This window comes from Siniperca chuatsi, linkage group LG16 (assembly GCF_020085105.1).
Source record: "Siniperca chuatsi isolate FFG_IHB_CAS linkage group LG16, ASM2008510v1, whole genome shotgun sequence".
NCBI classification, from domain to species: domain Eukaryota; kingdom Metazoa; phylum Chordata; class Actinopteri; order Centrarchiformes; family Sinipercidae; genus Siniperca; species Siniperca chuatsi.
In genome coordinates this window covers 16418253-16430418 of record NC_058057.1, presented here as the reverse complement: position 1 = coordinate 16430418, position 12166 = coordinate 16418253, and the positions used below count along the sequence as shown (strand labels likewise).

Below are 12166 nucleotides of genomic sequence, written 5' to 3'. Positions count from 1 at the left end.
TCTGCTTTTCTAGCTTTGTGAGCTTGAATTAAGCCGTTGCTGCAAGGCCTGATAGCACTAGGGGGTTGTTTGTGTGTGCAGTTGTTATGTTGGTGGACATACCAGAATCCTTATCCTCAGCCAATTGCTTCATACAGTATTTGCAGGACATTACAAGTGATTTCTTGTATTTATGACATTTGCTCCCATTTGTGCTGTGAACAGCAGTGTTACAAGACTTTGGCTGGCATGGACTCCAGAGGACTGTGATGTATACTGTATAATGTGAGAGGCTAAGTGGTGAAAAAGACATACACAATTTAAAAAAAATTAATAAAGAGATCTGCTTCAAATGCTCTCCATACACAACCTCTAGAACAAATCTAACAAAAGTACACCAATGCTCATTAGGCTTTATGTTATGAGCCACACCATAAATTCACACTGAAAAATAAAACTAAAAACCAACTAAAAAACATTTCAGTAATGATTCAAGACTTTAATTGTTTTATATTTTTACATTGAAATAATTATAGTTTTTTTGTGTGTGTTTTTTGTGTTTTTTAAAATACTGTAAATTATTTCTTCAGGTTTGAGCAAATAGATTATTCCAGGTTGTGTGAGATTATAAAAACCAAACAACTTGAAATTATTTTTTTAACAGAAAAAATGAAAACTTTAAATGTATGAACAATATATGTTTTTTGCTTGGTGATGGCTCATCATTGACCTGGTGGGTCCATGAAGAATTTGGTGTACATCACATACTACATAGGTAGTAAGTGTATGTTGTTTACTTAATGATTCTATGTTATTTCGGTTTACATGCACATATACACCAAGATACACACAAAGTTAGACCTTATTCAGTCCACTCTGCGTCTGCTTCATCTGTGACTTGACCTACATCATTTTAAAACACTATGACTGGGTTCAAATTAGTAATATCATCCAGAGCTTTAACTTCAGCAACATTTTTTGTAAGGAGTTGTACTCCACATTGGCAATAGAATGACCATGAATATCTTTCATATCAATACACAGTTAGTGTCACAAGCACCTATGAGTTTCCTGCTCGTCTGTGTGTGTAAAGTGTCAACTTTCGCCTTTTGCCAGCGTCAGTGTTCTAAAGGGAAGAGTCTCCCTCCACGGTTCCCCTCAGAGTTTCCCATTACTCTCCCTCACAATATCTCTCCTCCCCTCCCTCCATCTCTCCCTCTGTCCGTCGCTCTCCATGATAAATGAGATGATATTTGGGTCTGTTAATTAGAGAGCTATTTCAGGAACCCAATGAGCTCGTCGCTCCAATGAGATGTGCCCCCTCTCCCTTCACCTCTCTATCCTCTCCTGCTGTGTGTGTGTGTGTGTTTGTACCCGCACGTGTGTCCGTGTCCAGCTGCTAATGGCTGCTGACACTGTGGCCTGCAATCCGAGCCGAGAAAGAGATTCTGAGCCGAGAGAGAGATCCTGGGGAGTAGTCTATTAGGGGAGTCTGATTAGTCTGCAGTTCACCTCTTTCTTACAAAGGAGCACCACAGGGACACATCATAGATTCACATAGACACACACACACACACACACACACACACACACACACACACTCATGCATGCCATCTTTATAGCATTTGCACACGTTACACGCAGTGAAAGAGGTTGAACAGGGCAATGTTCATTAACCGAATGAACTCCATCATCACCTCAGCTGGCCTCCCCTCCTCATTAAGGTCAGCTTATAGGAAATAGGCAGCCATATTTAGCACTGACAATCTCTCTTTGAATTCCTCCCTCTGTGTATGTGCCTCAGGGGGTTATTCCCAGTCATTTCTCTTTTTCAAACAAACACACATGTTGACTGACTAACGGCCTCACTCATTCACTCTATGTATGTCTCTCTTCTTTCCACACACACAAATAAATGTCATTTAAGTTATACAATCAATTCTTAACAGAGAAATACCCAAATAGAATTGTTACAACCAAAACCAAATGGACATCTCTGATATCAATCTGGATATACGACTTGGGATATGAGATAAGGCATGGGACTATGTGTCCATCATTTCCTCTGCCTATCGCTGCATTTATTAGCCACATTTCCATTTTTATTAGTCCCACCTGTGTCAACATTGTCAGTTTTCCCATCTCACAAAATAGTCTGTAAGATTTGGTAGAATTTGATAACATTTACTATAGTTTGAGTTGACAATATTTGTTTAATATCTGATCTTCAAAATACTGAATTTGGAACATATGCAACTGCACAGCACCATATTTCTCTTGAGTCTTGAACATTCACTATGAATAAATAAACTATCCAGCATTAACATTCTGGTTAGGGACCATGTTGAAACGGTGTAAAAGGCATCTGCTCATGTGACAGTGAATTCAGATATATATACACATTGTATCAAAATTCTTGTGTACATACGTAGACGCCAAAAGGATTTTCCAGTGCTGATGGACTCACAGATAGAGGAGATCCAGCAGAGGGAGCGCTTAGAAAAGATCCAGACTTACCGGTTGGTCCGAGACAATGTCCTGGAGCACCAGAAACAGCAGGAGCTCAACAGGAAGGAGCTAATGAGACACCAGCTGGAGATGTATGACAACATGAAGGTCAGTCAAGACAGAGAAAGAACTATGTGCTGTCTAAAAGTAAAGATGTAGAAAGTAATAATTATCAGTTTTGACTATCAAAGTGAAAGAGAGTGTGAAAGATCTGTTGTAAGCTTCCTTTCCCTCTGGTTAGACATCATTCTGTAACTTCTTTCTCTTTGCCTGTCTGTCTTGTCTCCAGGCAGCCTTGTGGCAGCACTGTAAAACATTTCTCGATGCTTGCGAGGCATTTAATAGCCGTCAGATGGCGGCCATGAAAAAGAAGCAAGAAGAGGAGGAGGCCCAGCGGGCACTTCTAGAAAAAACAACCCCCACCCCTGCTGCCACCCAGCAGCCCAACAACCGTGCCAAGAGTGCTGGCAAGAAGAAATGATGGCCATTGGCACTAACTTCCACTCTCAATTTCCTCAGCAGACACCTCTCAACAAGTCTGAACACTGATTCTTTGTGTCTTTGATTCTTTGAATCTTTGTCTAATCACAACATCGTAGCCTGCACTTGATGATATAATCCCTGACCAAAAGATTGTTTGGGCTGTTGTCTCTTGCTTTTGTGTTTTGACTCTTTGCAAATATGAAACTAAGGACTCTAAAAAGTTAGTTTGTTAATGTTTGTAATGTTTTTTTTATCTTTTACCAAAGATACTCACAACATTTATACTGTATTCCGTGCCATATTTAATCACATTCTTATAACACACATCTATATCCTTCATCTTTCATCTATAACCTGTATTAACAGAGCCACTGTTACCCTACAAAAGCAATCTTTGTAGTTTGTGTTCATTTTCCATTGGAAAATATCAAATATAATACGTTTTAAATGACAAAATGGCTGTTACTGACTGTGTGCAGACATGTAAAACCACTTCCTCTTTCACTGCACTGAGAATGTCAAGCCATCTCACTTGCAATGTATGGCTTTGACTTTTAGATGCCGAGTATGCCTGATTATATTCCGCAAATCTTTTGTTCTGTAGAAGGTCACTGTATTGACTGTATGACTCAAGGCATGCTGGATACAGCCAACCTCCCACAAGCTGAGTGGTACTGATTGATTGATATATTCTTGTTGATAGAAGTCCACAAGAGCTCATTCCTACAAGACCAAGGCAAAGTGCTGTATATGGAAAAAGAAACATAGGCGGCAGATCTTTACGGCAACATGGCAACTATCTATTACTATAATCCCCAAGTTTTGAGTGAATATGTTTCAAAAAAGATGGTTAGGTTACTAATATACACAAAACTGTTGATCAATCTGGTGTTTGTTTATCAAATGAATTTGATATAGTATAATAAGTGCTATATATCTTAGCTTAGTATTTGGAGTGCTTCTAGTTGGTCTCCATCCCACAGAGAGAGTCAGCTGATCAGCTGAGGAATGGGAAGCTAAATTGGAAATGAAAGGGAAGAGGGTGCCATCTAGTGGCTGTGGACATTCATAAATTTTCATTACCATGCCTGCACTATGCTGTTTTCATGGGTGACAATAATGAATAGTTCAATTTTGTGCTGCTGCATGAAGGAAATTATCATTACGCTGTGTGTGCATGTGTTAGAGGGTGTGGATGTGCGTGTGTGTACAAGATAGCAGGATGAGAAGAATTATTTGTGCCTGCTTGTATGTATGTGTGTGCATGTGCAAAGTCATCCTGCAGTAAATCCGCTCCTGCTTTTGTACCCTGCTGCTGACAGTTTGTTTATCAAAACTCTTCTTTGTATGAAATGATTCCCTTTCATTATGATACTGGGCGTAAATTAGAAATATACAACATATGATTCAGATCTTAGTTTAACTCATACAAGGATACTGTAGACACAAGCAAACTTTAACAGTAATTTGTTTATGTGTGTGAATATCTGCACACAATGTTTAATATGAATGTATCCACCTACACCTCCCCTCTACACACATACTAAAAACACATTGTCTGCATGTGTACATTGCGCAGTGTTATTTTTGCTCATAAAAATGTGCTGCTGTGTTATGTGTGTGTATGCATTGCATTTTGTGTGTTTGTTCAGTCTGTCAGGCCTCAGCTAGCCAACCACTATTTCTACCCTTGTAACTGCATGACAGAACTAATCCTAAAAGCCTTGTTCCTGGCACAGAACATTCCCTCTTGTCTCTGCACTGTTCCCTCTCGCCCAATTCATGCCTCCCTTTCTAAAACATTAGCTGTTATTTGCTGTTTTCCGTACACCTAAACCCGTCCTCCTCCTCCTCCTCCTCCTCCTCCTCCTCTCAGCACGAGGTGTAGTGGTTGGGTGTGAGTGTATGTGTGTCGCAATATGTTGTTGGACAGAGAGATCACCCGACGCTGTAATCGTCAGTGACGTGTGTGTATTAACAGAGAGGCTGTTTGTTAATTGGCAGCTGTTGGCTGGTGGTTTGATGCAAATGTATTGTGAGCAACAGAAGAACTCTGGTGTAACCTTGAAAACAAGGGGACAGTCTGCCACCGTGTGTGTAGGTGTGTGTGATTGCATGTGTGCATTTGACTTCCCACAAGTAATAAGAGAATATTTGATTCTTAAATGGACCCACATAGAGGGATGATGAAATTAAGTGAAACTAGATACACATTGCCCGAGTGGTGTGGAGACTGTGGTGGCTCTTTAATTCACTTTCCATTTTGGAGGTAATAATTCAAGAATGCCTTAATCAATTTCTTTCCTGCTAGTTTTGTGAATGACAAAAGGGCATTCTAACTTGCAGGAATCTTTTCATGGTTTCTCTCTCTTTTTCTATGGCAATACAATATATACCTGCTGTTGTCTTTCAGTGAGGCTAAATTAACCGCTAGCCTGACTCCAGGAGTTCACCGGTCTGCCCATAGTTCAAGCACATAAATCTCTGAAACCACAACTTGACGTTTTTAAATTTTGGTTTTTGTGCGGATTAAATAAATAAGATATTAGGTGTTAATTAGTGAGCTCTAGAGTTGTTGGTAGGTGGATTTTTTTTTACCTGTGGACAGAACCAGGCTAACTGTTTGCCCCTGTTTCCAGTCTTGCTGGCTAAGCTAAGCTAATCGTTTCCTTGCTGTAGCTTCATATTTAACAGATATGAGAGTGGTATCAATCTTATTATCTAACGCTCAGCAAAAAAGCAAATAAGTGTATTTCCCAAAATGTTGAACTATTCCTTTAACTGTACATCTCTGAATTGTGCACCACCCAGTGACTTATTTAGCATTCTATCTGTAATAAATCTGTAATGTCTGCTAAGATTATGCAGTGCCCTTCAGGTCTTCAACAGCCTTATGCTCAGTTAACTCCTTTTGCCTTTTTATTCGCCTTTCATGCATTCCACCACACATCTGTAAGCACACACACATACACACACCCAGACACAAACATACACTTCCAGCTGGCTCGGGGTGGATACAGGGTCCTTTGGCTTATTGGCTTGACATGCTGCAGCATTGTCCCATTGTTGTTGCTCTCTCCCCCTGGGACTGAACGTCTCTAGAGGTCCGTCCTCAGAGCCTGCTATGCTGATAAATGACAGAAGAGCAAGACTTCGAAAGAGAGAAGCCTGTGCTGCCGTGGCTACGACTCAGCTCAGACGACAAGGGGCAGAAGGCCAAGCCTTTACTGTATGTTGACGGTGCGATAGCACTGAAGGGGAATAGGTGAGATTGACGCCTAGGCTTTACTGCAGTAATCCAAAACCCCTTTAACTCTGTCTCTAATGCACACACACGCACATGCACACACACACACACACACACACACACGTTTGTTTCACTATGTCATTGACATAATGCCTTCCCTAGCCCCTTACCCTAACCTTAACCTAATTGTAATCTGTACCCTAAAACCAAGTCTTAACCCTCAAAAAGCAGTCTCTACCCGTGGGAACCTCAATTTTTGTCCCCACGGTGACACATGGGTTAGTGTGCAATCAGGTTAAAGTCCCCACCGGGATATAAGAACATGAAACACACACACACACACACACACACACACACACACGCACGCACGCACGGAACCCCCAGACTTGCAGACACAGAAATGCTGACCTGGTTGCAGCCTCATTCTTGAAACCCAACTATTTCTTTCCCCTGCCTCACCTTGGTTTGGCTTCACTCGCTTTTCAGTCTTCTTTGGCTTGCTCTCAAGTAACACCACCTCACTCTTCAGCCAACACAGCACAGCTCTGCAGACTCGGGAGGGGGGGGGTTCACGAAAAAACTGCAACACTTCAGATTTGTAGGTGCAGAGTGAATAAAGCAAAGAATAAAGAGTGAACACAAGGTCATCATCACCATAGAAAAACAGTACCTGTCATCAGATTTAGCTGACAAGAGACCTATAGCGTGAGAAATCCTGTGTAAGAATGTGTTCTGTTGTAATTTATACAGATTAGCTTTCTAATTGTATCTTCCTTATTTCCTTACGGTCCGCACTTATCACTGTCTGCAAGATCCTCCCTGGACTACCAGTTAATACTTTGTAAAGATTAGTCTATCCCTATTTGAAGGTCAAACCGAGTCAATATTTAAGCAGGGCTAAGGAGCCGCGTGTTGGGGCTGATCTGTGGTCCATCTCTGTGTACCCTTAAAGATTTGACAGTGACAGCAGAGATAGGCAAGTTGCTATTCAAAGCATAGGCCAGTGTTGACAGCTGTCCCTCACTCAGCACATCACTACACAATTTTTACAGTGCCAGGATCAAGGGATTGTGTGTATGTGTGGGCACATTGCTACGTGTGTGTGTGTGTGTGTGTGTGTGTGTGTGTGTGTGTGTGTGTGTGTGTCCATGCTTACTGATACTTGTTTTTGCATCTGAGGTGCCTTCTGGGATATTTTAGACCAAACTAACACCCCCTGACAGTTATACTAACTACCACTGATATGAGGGAACTTCTCTTGGTGGCTGCTCTTGTGTGTTTCAAAGTTGCACATGTCTATAGTTATTATAGAGAAGTCATCACAGTTGTCAGGATGCAGCTGATGTAACTTCCTGTTGTGCCACAGCCTGTCCAAAGTGTTTATTTCAAAACATATTCGAATAGTGCTTTAGAATGCCCCAGTTGTGGTTCTTTGTTTGTTTGTACCTGTATGCATAGATGAAGATATTTATTCCATGTGTGCATGGTGTTAAGGAACACTTTTGTTTAGTACAGCACTAATCATGCATCATTTGATGTCACTACTTCAAAGCTCTGCCTCAGCTGATATGTGGATGAAGGGTAATCTAATACATAGATGGCTGGATGGGAGGATACACACAATTTCCTTAAATAGCATCACAGCGACTGCTTGAATCACAACCTAATTGCCTCGTGTTGGAGACGATCGCATTAATTCAGCGATGCAGACTCAGTTTACACTGCACAGCCGGGAGGTGTCAGGTTGCCAATAAAACAGGAGTCTAACTTTCATCCCACTTTATTGGATTGTGCAGTAGCCTTTGCCAATCACAGGGGATAATTGTGTGGCTTAATTTACCATCAGAGGCTGCAGAACGAGAGGAGTCCTCGGTAAGACGGCTCACTATCACACCACTGTGGTCCTGGAGGAAAAGGGATTTAACTTTCTTCAGAATCCGCTTTTCAGTGCCCATTTCACAGCACAGATGTGTTTGGCTTCATATTTCCTTTTTATTTGAACACATCAGGTCAGGATTCTTTCCTGACAGACTTTGAACTCTAACAGAAAGGACTCAGTGTGTTGCCACATACCAGTTCAGCGACACAGGTGGTGGTGTAGTGATGATTCGATAAAGTGTGAATTGATTAGAGCTGTACAAGGGAGTCATCAATAACCTGTCCTGTGCTCAGCATTGATTATTGCTATCTTAGATAACAGGACAGGATAACTCTCTTTCTCTCACTCTGACACACACACACACATAGACACACACATCCCTTTGTGCCTAATTTTCCTTAAGATAAGGATTCTTTCAGGTCCCTGTCTGACCTAGTACCAGCAAAAACATGGTAGTCTTTCACTAACTGCATTGTATTACACCTCTGCGCCTTTAAAGGACTGAGACTGACAATAGTAGTGGTCTCGACTCATTGAATCAGTGACATTGAACTAAGGGCATAGTGTTATTCACCTCTCATGTGTCTTTCTTCAATCTCCGGATGACCAGTTTAAGTAAACCTTATTTTGGCTGCATGCCGAGTGCAGCTTCTTTCTAAGAAATCTGTCCTCCCAGAGGTCCTGTGTCGCTGTGATGGTAACATTGGCAGTGCCCTTTCCTTTAATAGTGGCATCCATCTGCTCGACTGTGTGCATATGTGTGTGTGTTTGTATGTGTGTGTGATTATTGGAATTGATACCAGCTGTGCTTCCCCGAGTCGAGACAAGATGACGTTGTGTCACGTCCATCCCGTGATGGACGGTTTGCACAAACATGCCTGCACATACACACACAAGCCACAAACGGCAATTTCAGTCATTTCTGGCTTGTTAGGGAGGTGTGACCTTATGACCTTGAAAGCTTGATCAAACAACACGTCTAACTATTTTCCTGGTGTAGACGGATCTTTACAGTCTTGTCTTCTCGTCTCTCTATCCCCCATTTGTCAAAAATGAGGTGTGATGCGAGGATCATAAACTCCTGCTTGTATTAGACTCCAGCTTTTTGATTAGGAGCGCTATGGACGTGATTAAGGCTTTATGGTATTGTCGATTTCTCCTCCCCCATCTCCTCATCTCTTTTATCCCCCCATCAATATTTAGAAGCCCCACTGTAACCATAAGGGTTGGTGGGGGGTGGGGGTGAGTGGGGGCTCTGTGGAGGAACATTTACAGATGTACCTCTAAGACAATCCTCAGAGACAAGTCAAGTGTTCCGTGAAGGAATTGCAATCTCTCTGGGACGTCTGTGTGTGTGTGTGCAATGTATGTTCCTGTCAGTATGTATGTGTATCATGCATATTTTTGTTAGCTTGGTATGTTTCTGCTTTGCTCTGCAGCTGTGTTATGAGTGAATAAGTTCTTGTGACCAATAACTTTCATGAGTTTCTTCTGCTTGTTCCTTTTAATCACAAGCCCCCAGCATATATGTGTGTGAGTTATACTTTATGTGTGATAATAATAATGTCCTCTCACTTGTTAGCTAGTGCTATACTGCATATACTTGCTGTATGAGGACACAGTGGTTGAATGCCACAGGAAGGCTTGGGGTCATAAACTCAGGTGTGCTATGATTCGCTTGATTAACTACAGCTGTCAGTGAGGGCGGAAGGTCGTTGTCACTCCAGTCGGTCTGCATGACAGGCGGACGCCCCAACTCTCTGCGACCTGCTATTGTCCCCTGTGTGCCCCTGGGTTTTTCACTTTCTCCAAGATTTTGAGCATTGCCTATTTATGCAACTCCACATTAGTTTTGTAATTTTAGATCTCTTTCGAAAAAAATCGGTAAAGATACAAAATTACATTTTAAAAAAGTGAATATAATGCAATTCAACTACAAGCTATAATCAAATAACATACAATCCTATACTGTAAGATCAGAGTAATGAGATGCATGTAGATATATGTATATGACATGTGTAGATGCATATTCATAATATTTTATGCAAATTTGTGTGTAATATATGCAAATTTGCATGTGTAGGTAGGTGTTTTCACTTCACTGCAATCTGCTTCCCCCGCTGCTGTCTTAAAAACTAGAAGAAAAAAAATTGTATAAAATATACTTGAATGTAGATGGAGTGTATTTTGATTCTGTGTTAATTGATTAAGTCAGCATTGCCTAAAACAGGCTTGTGCCAAAGCTGATGTATACTTTTATCATTTGAGCAAAGCCAGTGGGCATAACGCTAATGCAGTAGCTGCTTGATACAGTCAGTCATAGTTGTCATGTTGCAGCCGCTCCTGGCTCATCCACCCTTACCTCTGACCTGGGATTAGCAGTGGATTAATGTTGAATGATAATACATAGATAATGCGGGGGCTGCAGAGACAGGGTGTTCTGCACTGATGTAATTGGTCCACATACAGTTGTCCCTAAGAATAAAGTTCCCCATGCTGTAGGATATAGTTCAATCTGCAAGACGTTAAACTGACTTAAGCTTAAAAGAACTCCAGAAACTACAAAAATACAAGGCTGGACACACTTCACTGTCAACTGCTCTCTGGAAAAGGTTGCGGGAAAACATGCCCTTGCCCTAAAAGCTTTATTCCATTGTCCTGCTCTTTTCAACTCTTGTTGCTAGCATTTTCAAGGTAAAACAAATTATGACATAGTTTATGAAATAATTAATAATCTCTGGCTGTATTAAAAGTATGACTTAAGGACCAAATATTGATCAAATGAATAAATATAACCCTATCACCTTGACTGTACATGGGATTTACACCTGCGCTTGTCCATCCCCCTCTCTTTTCTTTCTGTCCTGCTTTCTTTACACTTTACAAAAAAAGGAAACTAATACAGCGCTGCCTCAGTGAAAAGCCTTATCAAAGAGTACAAACACAGCAGTCAGACTCAAAATACAACACACACACAAACTCACAATGCAGCCAGATGAATGGCACCGCCACAACACAATGGTGCTAAATTAAATCACTGATGTCAGAGTCGCCAAAAGCCCTCCCCTCCCACATCACTCACTCACTCACACACATGCAAGGATGGACTAATAAGGACTTCTTTGTTTGCCTGTGTAATGTATTCTGAATCAGGCGATATCAGTTGGGGTTGAAAGGTGCGTATAGTCAATTTCAGTTCATTATGCAAATCAGCATTGCAACAATTGTTCTCAAGCCACCCTGGTATGATTACTGAATTAATAATTTGCTCCCTGGTCCTCTTCATATATTTTGTTCCATTTTATTCAGTAACATCTTCATTTCCCTGATGCATCCTTTACATCAGCTGCCTCTCAACAAAGGACTTACGTGGAAACACATACGGACAAGCTCATATAATCAGCATTGATTATTACAATGTGCAGTTACAGTGGACATAGAAATGCCCTTTTTTGGACTTTCTCCAGTTTAGGGCAGAGTTGGCATCAGGTGTTGTTAGCAAGAGAGCACAAACACAGCTATTACTTCCGCTGCTGAACCCCTGTCCCTGCTGCTGGCGGCAACCTGTCGAAGACGAGCGTGTTAGCAAACAGCCCAAACAGGTGGCAACTTCAGTGTCACTCAAGCATGAGCAGCCTCAGCTGAGCTTGTCAAGGCTGGTACTTTAATCTGTGACCTTACAAACATACACAGATGCACTGAGGTTCTGAACTCAACTCACTTAAGAGCTAAGCGGAAATATAACCAGTGATTAAGTTGTCTGAGTGGTAGACCTTTATAGCAGCTAGTCCAGGCAGACCACAGCCTGTCAGAAGTACTGAATGAGTATCATAAGGGGGACCACTGAGTTGATGGTGTTTATTTGGAGACACACATTGTAGATGTTTATTTCTTTACTCTTTGGGGGCCCAAATGTGAGCTCATGACCTGAGCCCAGTGCCTTGGCTAGTGTGGGTACAAGGTATTCCGCAAATTTAGGGGTCTGCAGTGAGACAGAAACTACACAAATTCTAGGTGTAAGTTTTAATGAGTTTAATTAGTATCCTCAGACTTACTGTTCAGGTGAACAT

At 41.5% G+C, this 12166-nt stretch overlaps 1 protein-coding gene across 1 annotated transcript in view; it reads left to right on the top strand.

The window, feature by feature from the left end:
- Window positions 1–4585, top strand: part of adgb (androglobin) — a 48178-nt gene extending 43593 nt beyond the window's left edge. Inside the window, exons 34-35 of the mRNA XM_044169371.1 lie at window positions 2412–2595; window positions 2777–4585. Of these exons, the coding sequence (XP_044025306.1) occupies window positions 2412–2595; window positions 2777–2968 (376 nt within the window). The 3' untranslated portion in view covers window positions 2969–4585. The remainder of the gene's footprint in view (window positions 1–2411; window positions 2596–2776) is intronic.
- Window positions 4586–12166: the final 7581 nt, after the last annotated feature.